Below are 23,688 nucleotides of genomic sequence, written 5' to 3' on the forward strand. Positions count from 1 at the left end.
CAGGGTACCTTGGAACGCCCTCCCGTCCCTACCCGGTCCCCCTTACCCGGCCCACTTGGTCGTCCCTCTCGCTCTCTCGTCGTCACCCATCCATTCCATGACCGAATTACCGAAATCCCATCTTCCGGACTGAAGGTGGACCTTTCGAGACGAACGCCGCTTATTCTTCAATACTGTTCAAAAATGCATGGACGTTTCGAATAGTACTGTATCCGCGCGCGAAAAATTAATTAGTAACAAATAATGCAATGGCGCATCGACGGATAGAATAAAATCATTTTAAGCGATGGTTTTTATCAGAAAATGAATTAATTAATTAATTATATATCGAAAAGCGTCGGTAATTATTTTTTCAAACATCTTACAAAGTACTTTACTCTCGACGATGTTCGCAACATGTAAACATGTCACATTGCGAAATACGGGTAATAAAAATTTGCACTGAATTGTCAGAAAATAAATTTTACATTTATCATTTATTGGAGATTTATAAATTGAAAAATTAAAAAAATATTTATCAAAGATCATTGTATTACAAACATTTATGGTGAGTAGAGAAGAAAAGAAATGTAAGGACTTAGCTCATAATCTCTTCCTCTTGTGCTCCTGCTGAGCTTATACCGCAGACATGACCGATGCTCGCAACACTATCTAAAGAGAAATATTTCTTTACGCGCTTAGCGAATTGAGGTGAAAAAATATCATTCCACATTTTTATAATGACGTATGCTCGTCTTATAATTTAGATTAAGATAGTTTCGAACGTAAGAATATTAGAAAAAATATGAAACTTTAAGCTTCTAAAAAATCTGATCTAGATCATAAATTTATAACATTTTGAAACGCAATCGAAAGTTCGAACTATTTAAAAATATAATGTTCGAGAAATTATAAGGGCTCTAAAGTTTTATTATAAAATGTAATCTATATTTAGGAGGATATAAAATATTAGCCAATGGAGAAGATTTTTACAAAATGTGAGAGAGGACTAAAAATATGCCTACAATAATAAGAATGAATTATGTGTTGATATGACTCCGGTGTAAGAGTAAAACGAGTACTTGGAGTAGCTTGGAGAAAAAAGAAAGAGAGAGAGAGAGAGAGAGAGAGAAAAAGGACGGGAAAAAGAGGAAGAGAACGGAAGATCCAGGGACCAAACAGCCAGCCAGCCAGCCAGCCAGCCAGCCAACCAGCCAGCCAGCCAGCCAACCAAGCTAGTCGAAGAAAGAAGAGAAGGCGACGCTGATGATGAATCACTCGTTAGAAGTGAGTGGGAGCGAAAGAGAGAAAGAGGGGAAAAGAAAAGGAGCAATAAGATGATAGTATGCAAAAAAAGACTCGACGTTGGAACGCGCTAGAGCGAGTCGCTAACTGACTTATCTACACATCAGAGTATGCGGCTCGTTCTTCCAGCCCGGCGTGAGATGAAACGTTTTGAACATTTCAGGCGTCAGCTTTAATGAGATTTAAAGGAGTATTCGCTCGACTTAAAAATTATACGCTATAAGTACCCGTGACAAATATACGAAGAAGCGAATTAATAAACAAACAGACATTAGAATCAATATAGACAACATGATATATATACACTTTATAAAAATTCAATTAACGGTACTTTAACGACAAGAAATCTGAAATAAATTACAGTACGATAAGATCGTTGATGATTCCGGAATTTATCACATTTCTATATCAACGTGTACAACCAGCGCTTAAATCTTATTGGATACGATGTTCTACGAAAGGATAACGATCGAAAAGACGTCGTAACCAATCGGCAACGAGAAAACTGAATTCTTCCCGTGGGCATGTCGGACAAATCTGAGGGGTCGGTTTGCCGAGGAAATTGGGTTCGTCTTACGGAGATCTACCTACAGGAGTGCACAAGTAAAAGAAGTTTCAGTATCATCAAAGAATGTCTCGACTCCCGCGCGTTTATACGCTCGCACACCGATAGGGCTTATATAGAAGTTGCGTTCGCTCGGTCATGGGTAATGGTTTTACGAGCGTCAAGGGTGATATAAAGAAAATGAAAAACACGGTACTGTTGCCGGCATGCACGGTATAATAACTAACTACGCTGCCACCGCGTCCTCCTTCCTTTCCGCGTCTACTTCTTATGTAAGTTTGTACAGCGGGGGCAAAACTCTTGCTGCTTCAAAATATCTCCCGCAACTTCATCACTTCAATGAGAAGCGTGCCGATTAATCATGCACCCTTAAATTATGATTATATATATTGCTCATATTTATCATCATTATAGTTCAATTATTTATAGTTTTAATTTATATGGCAAATATTTTTTAGTGAAATAATATTTATATTTACTATCGTTCATGTCAACTTAATTTGTATTATTCAATTTTTCATTCAACCTTCTACCAAAACTGACTAAAAAATTATGCTCTTTTTAGATCTTTTGCAAATTATATAATTCATTAAATGTTTCGTAAAATAACTATATATATTCTTTTGTGAATCTTCGGAATTATTGAAATAACGCCGACTTATTTACTCATCATAATATTGAAATAGGCTTTCAAAAGTTTGCGAAAGAGTACGCTGAATTTGCTCGTATCCCTAGTTAAAGAAAGGGGAAGGTTTTATAAAAGTTAAGTATAATATGATGATGAAGGATAGGAGATGAGAGGTGCCACTTAATCGTGATACACGTGATACACTCTTTGCGGGGAGGTTGCGCCTGTGAACGAGGCTAGTGTTGTTCGGTTATATAAAGTTTGGAAGAAGCGGAAGTATGCGAAGAAGGTAGCCACAAAGCTTCTCGCTCTTTTTTGTATTATTTCTGTATTACTCTTTCCTTATTCACGTTCAAAGAAAACTTTTACTTCATCATGTTCCTGTTTAATATATATATACCTTACGCCACTGAAAATATTTTTGGTTTCTTTGCAAGCGCAAAATATATAGTAACGTGTAATAGTAACGCTCTCGTTTACATGACTATAAGAAAATGTATGCAGGAAAGTCGTCCCCTGTAATGCAAATATAAAATTATTTCCCTCGTAGAATCATAAAATGTGTAAACGGAAGGACGATAAATTGAGCGGACTATATTTATCACAAAAATACGCGAGAATGTATTTAATCTGTTCGAGTTTTATTCTAATCCAATCTTGTGAGCGGGCTACATAAGTGAGCTGTCGAGAAACCAGAATGTGAATAGAGATTGATGAAATTAATCGCACAGAGATTTCTCATGGTGCTGATACAGTGTACACTACGACATATTCGTATAATTATACCTGTTGCCAGATGAAACATTCTTTCATTCTCGAATGTAATGAATGGATAGATTACTCATTCCTCCTGTATTAAACAAAGCATGTAATAGCACACACGAATGATCGTAATGTCTGAATTAAAAGCTAGTTAACCCCTTGATTTACAAATATCCTTATCAGAAACATTATATCACATAAACGCGCGTGAATTCTAATAATGTAACAATTCTTCTTCATTTATTATATTAGTAACATCTTTCTTGAAATTCAATCGGATTTAAATTTTTACTTCTCCCAATTTTTAAATATATCTTTTAAAGTATTATAATTTTTCACAATATATTCGATTAAAATATAAAAATAATATTATTGGAAATAATTTAACAATCGTATTGTAGCTGCGACAGTTAAATTGTGTGTGTTAGAAATAAGTAACCGGGCAGAGTGAACATACGCTACACGCACAGGCTAGTTGATTCTCGAAAAGGAAAGAGAAAAAAATTATGCGGACCTTAGGTCTCGTGTTGAGAATTTCGGCGCGCAAAGTCGCCCGTAGCCTGTTCCACGAGCCGTCTTGTCTCATACCCCGTCGAATAAGAGATGGAAAATACGAAGAGGAGACAAGGGGAGAGAGAGAGAGAGGAAACGACACCGAATCCTCTGTTTCCCTTTCGCCTCGCATGGTTCTTCTCTATCTCTCATTGGACTTCGAAGCCAAGGGATTCTCGGAGTTTTTATATCCCGGTCCCTTATTGTTGTGTAAATGCGGCGCAATGGCGCCGAGAGCCGGAGTACTCCTCACTTTTTAATGCTAATATCGTCGAGTGTGAAAGTAGATTTTAAAAAATTCATACTTTGCTGCGCGTACGATGAGCACCGAAAATATATATACGCAGCTATTAATTGCGGAATGCGTGACAGCTTTTTTTGCTTGTAACTTGATTGAATCAAAATTATTTTAACGATAATAAAACATCCGTGTTAAGCTAATGCTTATATTGTTTATTGTTGACAATTACACGCAATTACACTGCAATCTAAAATTGCATCTTGCGTAAAATATTAAAATAAAAAAAATATTCTATATTAGATTATATTAGTTCGATAAGTATATAATTTCTAAAATAGAGATTAAATGATAATGATAATTAAAATCTATCCAAGTGTACAGCGATATAAAATGTAGCGCGGAGCATCGAGCCAAGTCGTAAGAGGCTCCCTTCTTAATCAACCTTATAACAACTCATGCTTCCACTTTCTCCATTAGCCTATCTACATGGGCGTCTCAAATGAATCTGGTTGAATGAAGACTTTATGAGAATTGAAACGATATCAGCTAATAATGATGGCTATAAATGTCACGATAGAATCAGCAAGCAGAATTATTACCGTAACGCTCGATGAGAGGCGTGAAAACGATATAATAAAGAAATGATTAAAAATTACAAGATACGTAATATCGAAGAAATGTTAATGTATTATATTATTCCGAAAATAAAATCCGTAAACATGCAATCCCAAATTGATATATGTATAATATATACTTTGTTTGTAAATTTATTATTTGGTGAAGAAAAAATTAAATACATAATTATGAATCTTAATAATTATATCGCGCGTAATATAAATATGAGAAATATATAATTTTGCAAAAATGCAGAGATATATTATGTTATGAAAATAATTGGTAGAATCTAAAAATTTATTCCCACATGTTCAATGAATGGAAAAATTCATCGATAAAATCGCAAAGCGATGCGATTTCGCATTCGATTATCTCGGTATCTCGGAATTTTTCTAGGACGGCCGTGTGTACGCAAGGTAGGTCAGGGTCTGATTGCAGGAAGGAAGCAGTTAGGCCCGGTTAAAGTCGTTAAGCCAAGTTTACGAGGTGTTACCGGGAGCGTAACCTGTAAATCTCAAAGGCAAGTCGCGAGAGGGAGAGAGAAAGAGAGGACGCGTGCCAGTGGCCGCCCTTGGAAAGGCCGCGGAAGGGGTAATGGATATAACCGGGATGTAAGAATCGAGGTAAGACTACTTGGGCGCTATAAACGCTTTTATGGATCGTAAAACGTCTTCCTTTACAGCCAATAAAGATCCCTGACCTACCAGTTTGGCGAGCGGCAAAGTGAACGCGCGCGCGCGAGAGAGAGCGAAGCGATGGTGATCGCGCATCGATCTGTCGAAATCGCGCTTTACTACGCAATAAAATCACGCAGCGCGCCGCCGGTACTTTATTTCCTCTTCATGGAGCTGCGAGTCGCGCGGGGTTTATTGGATTATTGACCGATAGCTCCGGGGAATGCATTCGCGGGGAAAATGTGAATAGCCCTGCCGACTCAGCGGCGCGCGTTTATACGATCAAATCAGTGTGCGCGCACATGCACAGGCAGCGACGCATCGACGATTCGGTTCACTATCGTCGAGAGAGAAACAGGAAGGTCGCGAGTTACTATATAACCACGTCGATAAAAACAAACCATAAAGCGCATTACGGGCGATCATCGAACTACCGTTCAATATATCCTGCTTGGTGGGTAGAGGAAACTTCCCTAAATTGAGTTACACGTACCGATGGAGAAGTCGGTAAGGTAGACGCAACGCGTTGCCGACTGACTAACCCTGATTTGTGCTGCCACCTACAGTGACAGTGGTTAAATGATAGAGAAACAAATGCCGCGCGCGGAGTATTATATGAAGCGATTCAAATTTCAAATATTATTTCTCGCATGCTCTATATTACTATTATTCGCTGACAATTAACGTAGTCGATGTATAATTTGATAATTTTGTGTCACGAGGTAACGATAAATTTCCATGATGAATAACCTGATCGAGTGCCAAAAAATAGATGTGTCCATGTCCATGCCTCAGCCACGCCCACGAGCGGGGGGATGAAGCAGCCATAACTAACCCAAAACCTTTGAAACCGATAGATGGCATTGCCCTATTGTTTACTGTACATTTATATTCGTATATGCTATATTACATATCTATATGCAGAGTATAAAAAGCAAACAATTTTAATACCACCGATAATCTGAGAAATAGACTCAACTCAAACGAAGCTCAACATTATGTCACGGATGATTCGCATGCAATTGTCATTAATCATATTTTATATCGCAAGCTAGTGCGCGATTGCAATGAATCTCAGAATAAAGAAGAGATCTGATAATCTGAAAAGATAATCTAGAAGAAATCCCGGATGACGGCGGAGCAATCTTAGGGTGAGTTTTTTTATTGTGAGAATCTTTGCACAGACGATTCTCTAACTTGAGAGAGAACATATGAATTAATCATCTGATGTCGCCGCGACCGTTTTTGCATCGCCCATCAAAGTCTTTCTAAATTTGCTTTTTCGTGTTCTTCGTTAAAAAATATCTTCGCATATATCTCATGTATCGGCTCACGGAAGCAAATCCACGTTTTACTCTTTTTTACATGCCGCATTAAACTACGATTCAATTTTATCAGATTCTTGTGGTAAAACATTTTTTAATCTATTCTATGGTATATTTGCATCTACTTGATGTTTCTTAAAATTAGATTAGAGATAAAGACGGGAAATAAAACAGAAAGGAGATACGACGAGAACGCAAAGCGTAAAAAGTAAAATAGAAATCAATTACGATTGAGATCATTTTCAAATATAGTTTCTCTACGTACGAATCACTTATATCTCGTTACTAATTGTCGGGGAAATCGATAAAGATTCTATTTTAAGGATACAATCATTTCCTGATACGGGCGATTAAATAAGCGTGATTAAATAAACATCACTAGGGTGGGGCGCGTTATTTAATCGCAATTCAAGTGGCGTACAATTACGGCGCCATACTCGGAGTTAATCGGAGAATCGCTTCGTTGTGTGCCGTAATATTACGCGCAGTCGGGGCAAAATTTATGTCCGAACTTCTTCGTCGTCCAAAGATACCAAAAAAGGGATATTAGGCGCTCCAATAGATTTTGAGGAATAAGAAGTTTCGATCGAAGTTTTCTACCTGGCGTATTTCCTTTCCGCTGCAGACGTTTTAAATATTTATTTTGGGAACGTACATGATAAACTAGTTTGCCAATTTTGCTTCATTCAGTATTTCTTCTTTTGTTTTATAGAGAGAAAACATATATTTAATATTCTATATTTACATATATCTTATACACATTGAAAAGATTAATAAAAATAATATTTTAATAAAAATAATATTTTATTATATAAATATATTTTTTAATAAAAAAAGGAGGTATAAAAAAATTGTAGACGATAAAAAGTATTCTTTCTATCGCAAAGCAAAGATACACATAAATAACCATTAGACTTGCGTACAGCAAATTTTTAAGTTAGATCAGTGGAATCAGCTTTAAGATCGGTTTTTTAACTAAAACACATAAGAAAGTCGTAAATGCTCGAGAGACGATATAGATTCTCGTGAGTGCGAAAAAGGTGGGAACCTTTCTTACAATCTATCTTGCCTCGATCGAGCAAATCGCATGGTAGTTTATTTTTTCGAAAATGAAATGGTCTGATTAAAGATACAGATTATATCGCAGATTTTTTGGGGGATAATTAGCGCCAACAGGACTATTGTCTTGTTTTCTTTTTGCCTGACTGGACTTTCTATTTTCCTTTTTTGTGTTGTTTATCTGCTTTAAACAATTTATCGCTTTTAAGGACGTAACATGAGAAAATTAATTTCTTTTATTTATTGTCGGCAGAGTAAAAACAATAGGGTAAACGCGATATAGATGCAATATTTCAAGTCTGGTTTATCGCTCCCTTGGGATGCACGTTCAACGCAAGTTAAATGCACGCGAGTAGCATAACTTAGAAAATTATGAAGGCACGCTTGCACGCGGTTTATCCTCATTAAGCTCGCCGACTGAACTTAATTTTAAGGCCACTGCTAAAAGCTTGAATCTCATTTCTAACGCCGCTTTCAACGTTTATACGAGTATCATTTTTTTAGTGCATGGCACATAATCCTAACTGTTGCACCAAGCGCATGTATGCCCGTTTTATTAATTCCCGCGAATGACACAAACAGGAATATGCATCATAGTATATTAGATTGTTACTGAAATACCAGAGCTCGCTTTATATAGATTATGTCTTCTTTTCAGTACCTTTAAAATCTACTTTGTAAAAATGTTGAAACGTCAAAAAGTTTGTCGTAAAGAAAAAAATTATTTTAATGAATCGCGGTGTGTTTAGGTAATTCTTGATTAACGCGATCAAGGATTGGGATAAGAAATTATTACAAAAGTCACTCACCTTTAATACAGCTGTGTACATTGCGGTGCTAGTAGAGGGTGGTGTGGATTGGCGGTGGGGTGGTCAGGGGGGCTCCGATGCAGGGCGTACCCCTAGTTGCCCCCCTCGGGACCCCCGCCAGCCCCTTGCTGCTGATGCACAACCGCCGCCGCTGCCGCTGCCTTCTGCGCCTGCGCTTGCTTCTCCTGCTCGTTTAGCTCCTTGATCGCCTGAATCTCCTTCTTCAACTTCATTCGCCGATTCTGGAACCAGATCTTGATTTGCCGTTCCGTCAGGCAGAGCGCGTGTGCCATCTCGATCCGCCTCCGCCTGGTCAGATAGTGGTTCGTGTGGAATTCCTTTTCGAGCTCCAGAGTCTGGTAGCGCGTGTAGGTCTGTCGGCCGCGCCTGCGCATTCCGTTCGCCCCTGCAAACAACGAGACGAGAAAGTTGTGGCGGGCTCTCTTTGTTCTTTTCTCTGATACTGTATTTATCGCGCGAGTACCCCTAAGAATATATATTGAAAAAAAAAAAAAAAAACAACATCCGACAATACGTTAATAATCGAGCTCTGTCAATACAGATATGTGTATCGAATCGCGCTTCGGACGTCGACCAAGTATGTAATGCCGAAAGAAATTTTTATCTCGCGGATAACAATATGCGAATCGTATCTCCGCGAGGCGGCCATCGGAAAGTAAAATTGGAAGTTAAAATTGGAAAAAAGTTGATTTTATAAACGCGATAAATTTTCATTTGAAGATAAGTAGGTATATCGGCGAGTATTATTCTATGCGCGATGCCTATTGAAGTATGCACATTTCGTCGGCTCGTCATTCCATCTCTACTGCTTATCTTGTTCTAAAAGGAGTTGTTATCTTTATGAGCTGCCGCTTAAGATATTCATTAAAAGAGTATTCTAATGAATTTCTGATAACCCGCGGCGCTGCGAATATCAGACGCGGCGATATATGAACGACGCCCGTGCCGATAAAGGAAATGTTTAAACGGCTTAAAATAAAGCGTGGCATGAGTCGTTCTCCCGAACAAACGGGAGAAAGTAAGAGAGGATACGGCGGCGGGAATAGGTACTGTTGAGCAGTCACTTGGGTACAGTAGCGGAGTAAGCCCCGACAGTGGGGGCGCAAGCTCACCTTATCGGCCATTACTGCCTCGTAAAAACCCTCCCGTTTCACCTCTGCCACCAGTATCCAACCTAAACCGACCTCTCTCCTCGACCGTAAGCAGAGTCCTCCTTTTACTCTGTTTTCGCTCGCATACGGTGCGTGCCCAAGTACATAAATATCTATAATATTGCGATTTCCGCTCTCTATCGGTTTATCCTTTCGTGTTCGACTAGAATCGATCTTCTCGATGACCAAGAATATTGGAAATATTATTTCATATTCTTATTTTTTTTTTTTTTTTTCTTTTTCCAAACTGTCAATGACGGAATAATGCGTTTATCAAAAGGCCCGAGTGCACACAAATTAATCGATCTCTCTCTTTAATATGGCAAAAACTTGAAAGTTTATAAAGAGAGAAACTTCTTGTATAATATAATTGTTCAATACGTAAATATGTAATATGTTTCAATATCCCGATACGAATCTAGTCATCCAATAAACGCTTCAAATTTATAATCGCATCTGTACCGAATCTGTTATCAACAAAGTGCATAAAATCACACGATGCGTGATTCACGCATACGCTGCCGCAATTCCAGACGACCATTGTATCCGTATCATGCCGGTACACCGAAACAAGGTTTATATCGGAGCGTGATGTTTATTATCGCGACGTAATCAAGTGCCCTGCCGTCCGAACCGCTATCCCTCCGGGCGCCTCATCCCATTCTCTTCGCCACCCTATGACACCCCCGCGATTCTCATACCGGGTTGTCACGTCGCCCTGGCTCGCATCGAGTACGGAGAGGAGGGCGTGTGGAATTACAACGCGGCGTATTTTTAACGGTTATTTGTCACACGGATCGCGCGCGTCGAGTCTGGTTGCCTGCCATCTCGGAATCTCCTATCATACCTTCCTCCATCATCCTAGCTCCCACAGAATCGTTCTCCATGTTTCATCGGCACGCGGTTTTTCGAAATGCAAACGCAATAAGGATAGGAGCAGTAAATTATCTCTTTCTCTCTTTCTTTCTCTACCAAATTTGTAAATGAAAGTTAGTGTCTCAAATCGTTTTCATATAGAGCAAAGTAGAAAATATGGCACTCTATATCATTTGCCGGATCTATGATATTTGTCTTTCACAATCATGAGATTTCTTTAATAGAACTTATGATGAAAGGTACTTTAATTACGAAAAGTATAAAGTTTCCCTACGATATAAAATAATAAAGTATAAAAGATGCAAAGAGAGATAATATATTAAAATGTTTTATTTTTATATTTTTTATATATATCACCATCATTTAAAAATATTTTTGCAGTTTTTCAAAAATGTGTAGGAAATAGTTTAGAAGCTATCCTTCTATAAAAATAATTTGGAAATTCTCAATCTCTCTTTTCATCTTTCTTTTTTAATTATTCTCGCTCTCAGATTTATGCATGTTTCAAATTCATGAACTACTGAACTACTCTCGCTCCGCGTGACGTCTTATCCATGAGATATCGCGTACCAGGCGAAATTAGGGGATGAAATATCAAGATTACCGCGCTCCCCGTAAAGTAAAAAGAGGTGCGCATAGTTGCTTAACCGAAGGGGTGGATAAATTTTATGCTAAGACCTCTTAAAATGCTTTCATTTGGAGGAACAAAGAAGAAGATCGGTAAGGCATGCCAAGAGGAATTGGTTGGTTGAACAGGAAAGCGGGAAAACCGTAGAGCATGTTTAGAAGAGCGAAAAATATTTCGATCGTTATTCACGCCTTTCTTGAAAAATACTTGCCCGTATATCCTGGAAAATTTCAACCCCGCCCAAACCTTCGTCCGACGAATTGTTCTTTCAAAAGTCTGAGTTATAACAAAAATAAGGTTCTAAAGAATTACGTGTAGTGGAAAATATGTAAGATGAACTTATCTTATTTTACAAGCTCGCAAATTTGTATTAAAAAATGCTGAATTCGTAAACATTTATCGGTCTAAAAATTACATTATGAATTGTTTCGATTAAGGCACTTTTATTACGCGCATTGAAAAAGAAAAGCAATCCTGAAAAACAATCGGCAAGTCGGAAGCTCAGTGGAAGAAAATTTTACGAAGCAATCAAATGCTTTTTTTTTCGGCTCGTTGAGAACAGCTTCAAATGCGAAGGGGAAAACGTCGGTTGAAAGAGATTCGCCGAGTTTCGACGTATTCGACGTATCCGACCATAAACTGAGGTAGGGAGCCCAACTTAACTGGTTGCCAACTCTAACAAGAACAGCCAATACGTTGATTGCTGTTGGGGATTTGCCGATATAACTTTGCAAAACACGATGCCAACCAAAGCTTGGCTTCGGCAACCCTCACTCCTTTCCCGTTTCCCTTTGCTACGTGCGTGTATATATATACGAATCATACGCGGGGGCCAATCAAATCAAAGTAAGTGAATTGGGTTCATGAAGGACTTCCCAGACTTCCTCCTGAGATATTTCCTATAGGCCCCTTCGAGTTTCCGCAACGTTGGACAGTTTTTGTACGTAAGACTGGCGATACATCAACCGAGAGCGCGTCCTCGTAAATTTCTTGCTTCTAAATTAAATAATGCTTAGTATCGCTGTAACGTATTATACGTTGTATAATTTATTACACGTTACTGCATTACATCAATAAAATAATCGATAATAGAAAAATCTAATAAAGCAAATAATATAATTAAATAATTATAATGTTCTATATTTATGTATTATTATGTGCACGCAACTGTATTTAAAAAAAAAAAAAAAAATCCAATACCTTAATTGCATTAATCGATGCGTTTTTATTTTCTACGCAAAGTTTTCTTGACGCGCTTACTCTATTATAACACAAGTTTTATTTTTTCACAATATTATATAAAAAGATCAAATTTTTTAAATTAATATTTTTTCTACGGGAAAGAAAAATGACGATTTCATAAATATGGCAAAAATTAAGATTTCACAAATAATGGTTAACAAAAATTAAGCAAATGAATAATAATTTGGCAATATTTCGTGCCCCTTTTAAGTGCGCATCCTGTAACAATATTCCGTCTCGTTTGAAGAATGCTATAGTCAGTTCACGTATCACCAGTTTCGGCCTTCCGGTGCCATCCGGAACGCGCTCACGCTCTCGAAGAACCCTGTTTGCACGCGGCACGGGAGTACCGAGGACACTTGGTATGAGAAACGCGTAGCTACGCAGCAAGATCGTAGCTCAACGTGGGATATACCCTCCTCCAGCCTTGCCAAGGTAGGTAATCCTCTCGGGGGCGTGAGTTATTGCCTAGCGTCCCTCGCGCTCTACTCTCTTCTCTCTCCCGTTTCCTTCCATACCACCTAGACCCCCCCCCTTCCCCCCTACCCTTCCTCTTTCACGCTCTACCAGGATCTTCGTCTCGTTTCTGCCGGGTCGTCTCCTCCTCCTACCCACCCCCCCTCGCTCTTTCTCTCTTCTTACTCTCTTTCCTCTCTCTAAGGGCTGCCGAGAAAGCACCGGGAGAAAGTTGGAGGACGGTTGGCGGACGAAGGGAGAAGGTAAGACGTTGCTACGTGGCACAGCTGGAGCGCATTAGTCAACCGTAATTAATAAGTTATATACAACGGAGACTAACGAAGAGTGCGCGGCGCGTTACACCGACAACGTCGTCTCTCTTTTAGGGGAGAGGCAACGCGGGACCTCTCGGGGTGTGACGACGGAAACCTCAACGATCATAAATACATGCTAAAAACCCGTCGCGGCATAAATAAACTAAGGGTTGACGCACGCAAATGAGGAACAGCGAAGACGTATATCTCATGTGTACCAATTACTACTGAGACTTAGCGGTCAGACGGAACGCTTATGGAATTTAGCCGCGTCTCGTAAATACGTCTAATAAACCTGATGTTTTCTAAGACTAAGACAACGAGCAGTCCCCGTATTAAAATGTCGAAGGTCGAAAACGGCAAGTTGAATTTCTTTAAGAGTCAGCGAGATTTATAAATTACCAAATATATTTCATTTACAAGAAAAGAAAAAAAAAACAGCATATCACACATATTTTACGAACATATAGAGAAAAGCTATTACTTTATAATACATTTCTCGAGAGAAGATTTATTGATTGCCAGTAATCGAATCGTACGTTTCGTGAAATGGAATAATCCTTTCCTGCTCAATTCCGGAATGTAAGGATCGATTTGGTGAATCCATCGTTACATGCAATCGCGAATCCGGTAAAGCGCGGTGATACGTGTAGAATACGTTTGGAGAAATTTCGCGACGCGGACAAGGATGTCGCCAGCGAGCGGAGATATGCCACAAAGAGACCTTCGCGAAGCTTTAGTTTGTTCGAGAATAAGATATCGGCTTTACGCGCGAACACTTTTGAATAAGCGCGTAAGCCACGCCGCGGGCAAGGTGCCGACTTGGCTCCCACGCGAGTGAAGCATCCCGCTGAGCGAGAATAACGAGAGATGATCGAGATTTTCTGAATTCCTTAACGTACGAAATACGTCCGAGATTCATCTATATCATGCTTGTTTTCGGCGATGAAAAATATTCACGAGATATCAAATTTACACTTGATACATTCTCCCCTCTATGATATAAAAGAACATTCGAATCAGTCATTCGTATCGCGTATGTAATGGCGATCAGTAGCGTTTGCAATCTATGAACGTATCGTGCGAATTGAATATCGTGGCTGTATTTTTAAATTGTTCGATAGTATTCGCCGATCATAATCGGTACACTGGACAATCGCGCGATTCGTCTGTGCCGAAATGGAAGAAAGATCGATCAAAAGTTATACTTGTCATTCGCATACTCATCATCGATCAAGATGAAACTCGTCCTTTGCGTTTTAACGAAGAACGTGACTCGATACGTAGACGGAGTATCATCAACACAGAGTTAGGTGATTCGTTGTAATTCATCCATCGCCGCATCTGATGACATGGAGGAGAAAGATTGGCTGACAAATCCCAAGTATGCAATTAATCGACAGCAAAAAAGTAGGAGAACCGGTAGAGATGCCGAAGATAATTTCGCGTATACTGTCACGCAAGAAATTTAATTAACGCACACACACGCGAGCCCATAAACGCCGCCCTTCTCTTTCTCTCTTTCATATCTTGCCTCCTGACGAAAACGAGACGAAGAATGGAGGCGAATCGAAAACGAGTGAGAAAGGGAGAGAGGAGAGGAGAAGAAGATACTGAGAAAGGTAGCTTCTCCGCAACGAGCCAGCTGCTACTCGCGGTAATCGTAATAATTATGCAAAGACCGAACGCAACGGTGCATCTCGAGCGAAAGGGAAGAAGGAGGACGTTCCATGGGACGGAGTACAAAAGGAGCAGGTCGACGTAAGATGGTGGTGGAGATGGCATGCAAAGGAGGCTCGGCGTAGGTAAGCGAACCGAGAGAGCCGGTTGTAAGGCGACACCTCACGGCTCCGTACATCTTTTTCCGTCCTCCTCCTCCCACTCGTTTTCTCTCCGGTTCAGTAGAAACGGCGAACTTTCCCTTTCTTGCCGTGCTCTTCGTTATCGAGAGGATTTTCACGTTCTTTCCGAATCGTCATTGTTGTTTCCTCGTGCGAAAATCTCACGTAAAAGAGGAGCGATAAAATAATACAAGGTCTTTGATATCTCTTCTCCATTATTCTGTCTTAATTTTTGAATGGCCAATATCTATCAATATTAACAAAATGGAGTTATTTTAGAAACTAGACATTCACACTTTTTCTCTATTTTATATAGGGGGAAAGTAGGATAAAACCGGGTAACTTTTTGGATTTGTCTTCCTACAAAAAATCTGAGAGCAAAAAAAAATTTGCCGACCTCTTCAGTGAACCTTAAACTATGAGAAAATAGAGCTAATCGCTGAAAAAAAAAATTTTTTGGACATCAAGAATAATAAGATTTTGTGGAGAAGTCAAAGTACCCGGTCTTGTCCTACCGGTAGGGTCAAACCGGGTACGTACTTGAAAATATGCAAAACATCGTGTAATTACAAAATCTAGATTTATTTTAATCAAAATCAATATAGAGACAAAAATCACAAATAAAAATATCCTCTTGTTCGACATTGGTGCAGGATTTCCTTATTTAACTTAGTTCTCCCTCTTTTCATATTTATATGCCATGTGTAAGTACCCGATTTTGCCCCGCCACAAAGAAAGTAACAAATACAGTGATTGTATATTTCGGCGTACAAAATGCCGGCGATCAAAACTAATACGATGTACTCTCTAATATGTGCAGAATGCAATGCCGCACTTATGCCAAACAGATGCTCTATACAGAAAAAGTCGTATAGAAATCGATCTTTGGGGGGTTAAAAACTTTGAACTTTTATTTAAAAAAGAAATATCATGTGCATTGGGGCTCGGTTTGTTTTAAAATAATGATGACGTTTAATCTACACCTAATAACACAAGTTAGCCATAGATAGCAGCCGTTATTACGGAAAAAAAAAAAAAAAAAAAAACAGGTGTACCCGGTTTTACCCAACTTTCCTCTATATATGATATTCCTTCTAAATTTAACATCGAGACAAATACTGGCGCAAAGTCCTTCTAAGCAAGAATAATCGTCGAAGGAAGCGAGAATCTTTAAAAAAAGACACCTCTCGAAGAGCGAATGGTAGAGGGTCCGATACAGGTGGGTAGCGTTGCGACACCCTTTAATGAAACGGATCGTCTGTCTTACTTACATCGCCATGCATCTATAAACTCACACGCCCGGTAACGCGCACACGAAGCCAACACGTGTGCGTATCTGCCGTTGTAAGAAGAACACGGGGTTGGGGTTGGGGGGAGGGGGGAGGGGGAAGGAGGGTGGAAAGGGAGGGAACATGCTTACCAGCGGGCAACCGACCCACCGAACCATCCATATATCTGCGTCCTAAAAGGAATTCAAGAATATATTTTACATATGCTTTATTGCCGCCTTATTTCCAGCTCTACGGGCACGAAGAGATCAGAGTGCGTGAGGATGCGCGTTCTCTCCACAAAGGGCTGCGCGAATCGAAGCGCAAAATTTCGCGAATTTTGTCAGCGCAACTTTATTACACACATATCTCTCCGTTCGAATTATATTATATTATAATAATTAATATAATAATAATTAATAATTTTTAAACGTGAAATAACGACGCATCTCGCTCTTGTAAACATTTTGCTCGAGAAATATCTATCGCGAAGAATGTGTCTCGAACGTTAGAGACACGTTAGCTTTACTGGGGAGGCTCGAGATATTCTCCCGATGTTCTAATTATAGATCCTCGGAAGAACGGCAGGGAACGATATATAAATCACCCACACGCGTATTCCCTCGTGTGGCTACGTGTCCCGCAAAGTAATGACTTAACTTATATACGGCATTAATCGGACTAGAGATGATTTGATAATTTGCAGGGCTACGGATTGTCGGCATCTTTTACGTCCTTTTGCGACACGATGGCTCCCCTCAGAACGGAGCAAGACATAGAGGGCAGGTCCTTGGTACTTGTGATTCGACGAAGCCCCGGGGGGGCCCTCGTCCAGTACGTACAAGCGCGGTATGGGTGGGGGTGAGGGGGGAGGTGGGAAACGGGGGTGGGGAGAGCCGGTTTCGAAGACGAATAAGACGCCATCGCGCGTATAAAACCGGGCAAGAAACTATGATTACGGGCCTGGTTGAAATGCACTTTGAATTTGGATTTTCGGAAACGATACGTTAGATAGCATCGCAATGCGCAATTACTAATAATTGCTACGGGCGAGTTTGAAGTTTCGTTGGGAGAGTAAATTATACTTGACGCGTCGAAAAAAAATGTAAACGCCGCGCGCGCGATAATGACGGAGCCAAGGTATCGCTCTCGTTTAAAGGACGGTAAAAAAGACAAGTAATTTTTTGTACCGTCGCATATTTTTTTGCGCGAATTCAAGACTTCAGGAATATACGAAACACGAGATAATTCGAATTTTTTACGATTTTAAACAGAGAGAGAGAGAGAGAGAGAGAGAGAGAATATTATTGTAGACGATACTTGTTCCTTCTATGACGACTGTGCCTACTTAAGTCTTGAAATATTCAGTATAAAATGTAGAGACTCATGGCGAAGAGAAGAATTTGCTCCATTATTCAACGTATTCCAGTCGTGACTTTTCATCTCTGAGTGCGCGTGGGTGGCGCGGAAGGGAAGAGAGGAGGTTACAGACGGAAGGTACGGAAGAGGCGCGATTGTTCCGTAGCGCGAAAATAATAATGAACTCGCGTAAATCAAGAAAGTTGGGCCGAACTAGTTCGCGGAATATTCGCGATACGCTTGAGCGTATTGCCAAAAATGTTCCCGCGACACGGCAAGCATTTTGGCGTATTAAAAAGAGTTCGACACGTTCCGAATCCCACCATTTCTTCGGATGTGTCGCGTGAAAAAAAAGTCGAGCGTTCGACACGGACTGGCTTTATCGAACACGTAATGAGCGCGCTTCGTGGTTCCGTATAGAAATATTTAGAATTCCGATCGAATCCGGACGCTCTTACTTATCTAGATTCCGCGATTCCGCGATTCTGCGCAAAAGGGCGAAAAAACGGAAAGGGTTGGCGAATGGTTGCAGGTTGGCCGGTCTCGCGGTTAAGATGAACGAGGCGGCACACTACGAGATCTTATCCAGCAGCGCAGCAGCGGCCACTGAATCATCCGCTTTGAATAGGACCTCGCTTCACTCCCTATATTATATCTATAGATACTAAACTCACCTACGTCCGTGTCCGCGAGACAATATACCCTCTTTTTGGGAGATAGTAGGGAGAGAAGAAGGGAAGGAGCAACAGAGAAAGAGAGAGAGAGAGAGGAGAGAATAGATCAATCGAACAGATATAAAGACATAAATTAAATGGAGAAATAAATTTAGATAATTCCTTACAAACATTATATATATATGTAAAATTTTTTATAGAATAAAAACTGCATCGAGATTAATGCGTCATAAAATATGGGGATTTATTTAAAAAGTAAGTTGCGCGTATATATGTATATATGCATATAAATAATAGTGGATTATGGTGCAATATTACAATGTGTTACCACATTTCGCTATCTTGAATTTTGCGAAAAATATTTTCCGTATAGTCCGTATAACTTACAAATAGGCAATAATATTCGCTACTAGAATCTTAATTAGCGTAAATCATACCGACTATATTGCATTGGCAGCCTTTGAATCCTCGGCGAGCTCTCGCGCGGCTCTTGAAAACCGATTGCGAAGGAACCGGCTGCATGAAGAATTTAACGCGAATACGAATTACGAAAAAGATAATGTATGTAATATGAGAAATGATATTGCATTATGACGAAGAATATCTTTAATTCATTATAATGATGCATTAGCCAATTATCTTTTCGCAATTTTCATATATGTAATATATCTGTGTCGTTTACGCGTAATAAATTACAAATATTTATTACATTGTACAAGAAAAACGATACATACACGATAAGCAGTCCGCGCAAAGAATGAATAACATTAATTATATGTAGCTTTTATCGCGTCATGCATATACATGCGAGCCGTTTAGTACGTTCAATGACTTAACGTGGTGCATTATTCCTGAGATCGCTAATTAATGATAAGTTCATTATCTCTATAAAATATAACACGTAAGATATCGAACCGATCTTTATATCTTAGAGTGTCTCACTCGGCTGCGGCCAGTGTCCGGGAGAGACCGGGTGAAATAACCCGGGCCGTGCTCGAAAAAGAGAGAGTTCGTGCCGTAATTGTAAACATTGGATTAATGCAAATGCGCGCTTAAAAGCTTAATTGCTTTGATAAAGCATGGCGGTGCATTAAATTCAAATGCATGTAAATTAATTCAAATTTATGAGAAATAGGTGGACGCGGAGCACTTACTGGAAAAGAGGGAAAATAAAAATTAGTCCCCGCGGGGCCAGCCCTCGCGATGAGACTCTTTTTTCGTCCTACCCCCTTCCTGTCCCTCTACCCCTCGTGCTAGCCCCTCCCCCCCCCTCACCCCCTCCCCACACGCCTTCCCTCCGCCGCGTCCCTCTGTTTTGCCAACGCGCGCCATGTTGCCAACCAGATTGGCCCGCGGTGCGAGCGTCGCCGATAAATTTCGTCTCGTCGGTTTTCGTCCGATAAACGTCGAATTTTAACACATTGATCGGCCGCGTCGGTAATTAACAAACGCAAAACTTCTTTCACCCGGTTGCTTGGGTTAATTGGAGTCAAAAACTAATACATGTTCCGCGATAAGCGCGATTAATTAGGGATCGCTTAATTATGTCGGAGACTAGACAGTTTCTTCTTGAATGCCCAGTGAAAGGGAAATATGCTGCCAATAATATTTTTTATAACGCACCGTGTATCTTTCTCGTAAAAAGGGTTGAATAATCGCCGCTTCTAGATTATAAACGTCATCTATAATAACATACATCTTATAATCCGATCACATTTGATCGCATGTATATCTTGAAGTTGTATTATATAATCTATCGAAGGTACAAAAAAAAAAAAACGAGGTTTTTAAAGTAAAGTTCTTGAAATTGCAGTTATACAATTGTATAATCCTTTTCATCGGCATCACATTTTTGATGAAATGATGAAAACACGTGCATTCCACAACTGCGATAACTAGCGCAACCATCATACTCGTTACTCAGTTTTGATTACGTAGATGGGTTTTATCGTGATAAAAACTCAACCGGTCCCATTGAAAATCAACCGATCACCGACATCGCAGCCACTTTATCGCTGTTACTGGCGTTCGCGCAGACCGGATTTATTCTCCCGAGAGATTACGCAAATTACACAAGAATATTATCCCTGTCCATACAATCGATTGATTGACGACAAGCTCTGTAGAACGTGTTAAAACGATGTTTAAATTGGCATCGCGTAATTTCTCAACTTTGATAACCGTATATTAAAGATTCGAGGGTAGAATATACGATATTATTCTTGTATTTAAATTAGAACGTATCAAAAATAAGCAATTTTTTCACAATTGTAGATTCTCTTGCAAATTTTAAATATACAATTCTCTTTTCTTTCATTTTTCGAAAGACTCTTGATAATACGAAGAAGACGATTATACAAAGAATATGTGTGTGTAAAATTTTGATGATGTAAAATTTTGACCATCTCACGATGTTGTAAAGGGTACGTCATTGTTAAACGTTGTAAAAGATGCAAACCACCAGGTAGTACACACATAATGCCCTCGAGACACGAAAACCGTCGACAGTTAGTTTTATTAATGCTAGAGGTAGCTCGTGTGTGATTCAATCGATATATAATCAAGCGTTAATAAAATTACTACCGCAAGCTGCTGTAATCATAAGCCTTACGATAAGCCGCTTGTATCACGCTGTTTGCTGCGATCATCGGCAGTTACGTTAATGTTATGATGTGTACGAAATTCCGCAGTTTGAAATCAAAATAGAATTAATAATATAATAAAAATAAGAAATTGAGAGATCACGATTCTTTTATTTTTAAGATGAAATTGTTTCTCTCTCTCTCTCTCTCTCTCTCTCTCTCTCTATATATATATATATATATATATATATATATATATATATATATATATCTAAGGACTAGTTTATATAGAAGTTTAAAAAAACTTTGGAAAGAAAGAAAAGAAAATTCTCAAATATTAAGAAAGACATTATATATATATATTTATCTTGTTCAAGGAATGAGTTACCAACGTATATAGGTAATCATTAGGTCGATTCAATATATTGAGTCGTTTTAAGAATACCTTTCTGACCTTTTCTCATCGACACCTTACATTTTGTAACGCGTTCGGTACCACCATTATTATCACGCGCCAATCTATATATATATATATATATATATATATATATATGCGTTTACAGAACAAGATCGTTTATTCCCCTTACTCGTTTTTCACACAAAGCAATATAATACTTTGCCCTATTATTTCATCTTGCAGCGTTATCTTCCGCGGCTATCATCGCTACTCGCTAATTTGCGGAAAATGGTAATTACATCTTCATTTTGCAACGCTGAAAAAAAAAGGAAATAAATACGTCCGAAAAACGCAAGTGTATATTGCTTGCTTTTATTGTTTTAAAAGCAATCTGCTCTCTTTCTCTCTCTCTCTCTCTCTCTCTCTCTCTCTCTCTCTGTCTTTCTCGTTACCAACACCCAATTTTACGTAAGCACTATCGTCAAAATCTCCGTGAAGACGCGAGCAAACAGCTCCTCCCGCGATAATTATTCCCGTTCCGGCCGGTCGAGCGCGACTGGAACACCATTCCTTTGTACCCCCTTCACCTCTTTCTCTCCTTTACCTTCCTCGTCGTCTCTTTCCGCAATTTCATTCTCCCGATTTCATGAAGACGCGGCTACGCGAGTTGCCTAACTAAAAGTACTTCTCGCAAATTGCTGATTATTACGAACGTTACAATCGACGTAGCTGTTACGTTTATCGACGCGATTGTCTTTGTGCCACCTCATCTTTTACAATTCGCTCTCTTTGAGATTCTTATCCCTTTCGTGGCTCTAGCTCGTTTTCGTTTAATGGAAAAATTTATCGCTGGTAATTGGATAAATCGTAAGAATAAGTTAAATTAGTAATTGTAACGATAAGTTGAACCAATAATTGTTGATACGAATTAAATTCAAAGAAATATATATGCAGAAAAAAGGAGCGATTAAATTATTATTCAATTTCTTTTGATAAATAAAATAATATTTTAATGTTTATTGCGCTATTGTTATATGTAACGTCGCGAGGAAATGAAAGCTTTGATCGTATTTTCCGTATATTGTTTTATTCTCTTTCAACTCCCCAATGCAAAAAAGATACGTTCCTAGCTAGTTGATGCTCCCACGGACATGTCCCAATTGAAACGAGAGACGAGAAGTCTACCTGACATAGAGGACGGCGAGAAAGATAGAGCACGTAGAGGAGAAAAAAGGGATAGAGAAGGAGCACGTACAACACACAGTGAGAAGGATATCTAAACGAGGAGTGAGAAAGAGGGATGACGAGATGAGGAAGGTAGCTATAGAGAAGGTAAGAGAGGCATCGCGCAGAGCGAAAAGGTGAAGCGCATGTACGAAGAAGAAATGAGAGGACAGGTGAGGGAGGCAGGAAGGGAGAAGAGAAAGGGGAGGGAAGAGGGAAAGGGGGGTGGGGGATATCAAGAGCGGACCTCCCAAGTTGCGGTGAAATGGCGGATCATCATCGTCGCGTCATCCGTGAGCCGAATACTCTCTCGGTTACCTCGGTTATTAAACTGTCCGATACATTGCGTATTCCGCTCGTCGCCGTGTTAAAAAATTACTGAGCCAAGTACCTGAAATTCCCACTTATGGCACGAACTGGTTTTACCGCCGCTGTGCATTCTTTTTGATCGCCGACCGCACAAACTTCCGTAAAACTTCGTAAAGAATTAAATTTTGAATCACGCAGTGCAAGTCGGCGAATATTTCACATTGCGTACACTTTATATCATCGACCTATTATGTACAGAGAACTTTATATCATTAAACATTATTGGACTATATTATTATCTTAAGAAAAAGAGCGATAAATAATTTTTTTTTTTTTTCAAAAAAAAAAATAAAAATGATTAAGAAATAAGTAGTAATGAAACGAAAGAAATTCAAAGAATGATACGCTGGATTTGAATTTTAATTATCTAAGAATAATTTGTACAAGGAAGAGAAAGCAATTTATTTTCACACATATTTATTATAAAGCTGATACAATTATAATTTGTGCAAAAAAGATTAATTTTTTAATTAAAAATCTACAACTTTTATTAACAATTTTTGGAATATGTTCCGAATCTGTCAATGAAGTCGTAAGCGATACAGGTCATTTCTTACATTTCATCGTTATTAAGTCACAGACGACTAATGCCACCATAGCTACAAGCGGTCGACGAATGATATTGAACCAACAGATATTAATTTCGGGGATGTACGAAATATTTCCAGACCGGGGGATTCTGATCCCCAGGCGTGTAAGGGGAAGATAAGGCGCGTTGTGCCGTAATCAATGGCTGCCGAGCAAAGTTATAACACAAGATGACAAGTAAGCT

General features: G+C 39.3%; 1 protein-coding gene across 5 annotated transcripts in view; it reads right to left on the reverse strand.

The window, feature by feature from the left end:
* Positions 1-23,688, reverse strand: part of LOC138933521 (homeotic protein ultrabithorax-like) — a 100,716-nt gene that overhangs the window by 14,067 nt on the left and 62,961 nt on the right. For 4 of the 5 annotated variants that reach the window (XM_070296286.1, XM_070296284.1, XM_070296282.1 and 1 more), the window contains one exon: positions 8,515-8,920. In XM_070296286.1, coding sequence (XP_070152387.1) covers positions 8,607-8,920 — 314 coding nt within the window. In that variant the 3' untranslated portion in view covers positions 8,515-8,606. Of the gene's footprint in view, positions 1-7,604; positions 7,622-8,514; positions 8,921-23,688 lie in introns of those variants that run through there. The other variant, XM_070296285.1, reaches the window with a different exon arrangement.

Source organism: Polyergus mexicanus, unplaced genomic scaffold (assembly GCF_030449975.1).
Source record: "Polyergus mexicanus isolate NDT 795.1 unplaced genomic scaffold, iyPolMexi1.0 SCAF_5, whole genome shotgun sequence".
NCBI lineage: Eukaryota > Metazoa > Arthropoda > Insecta > Hymenoptera > Formicidae > Polyergus > Polyergus mexicanus.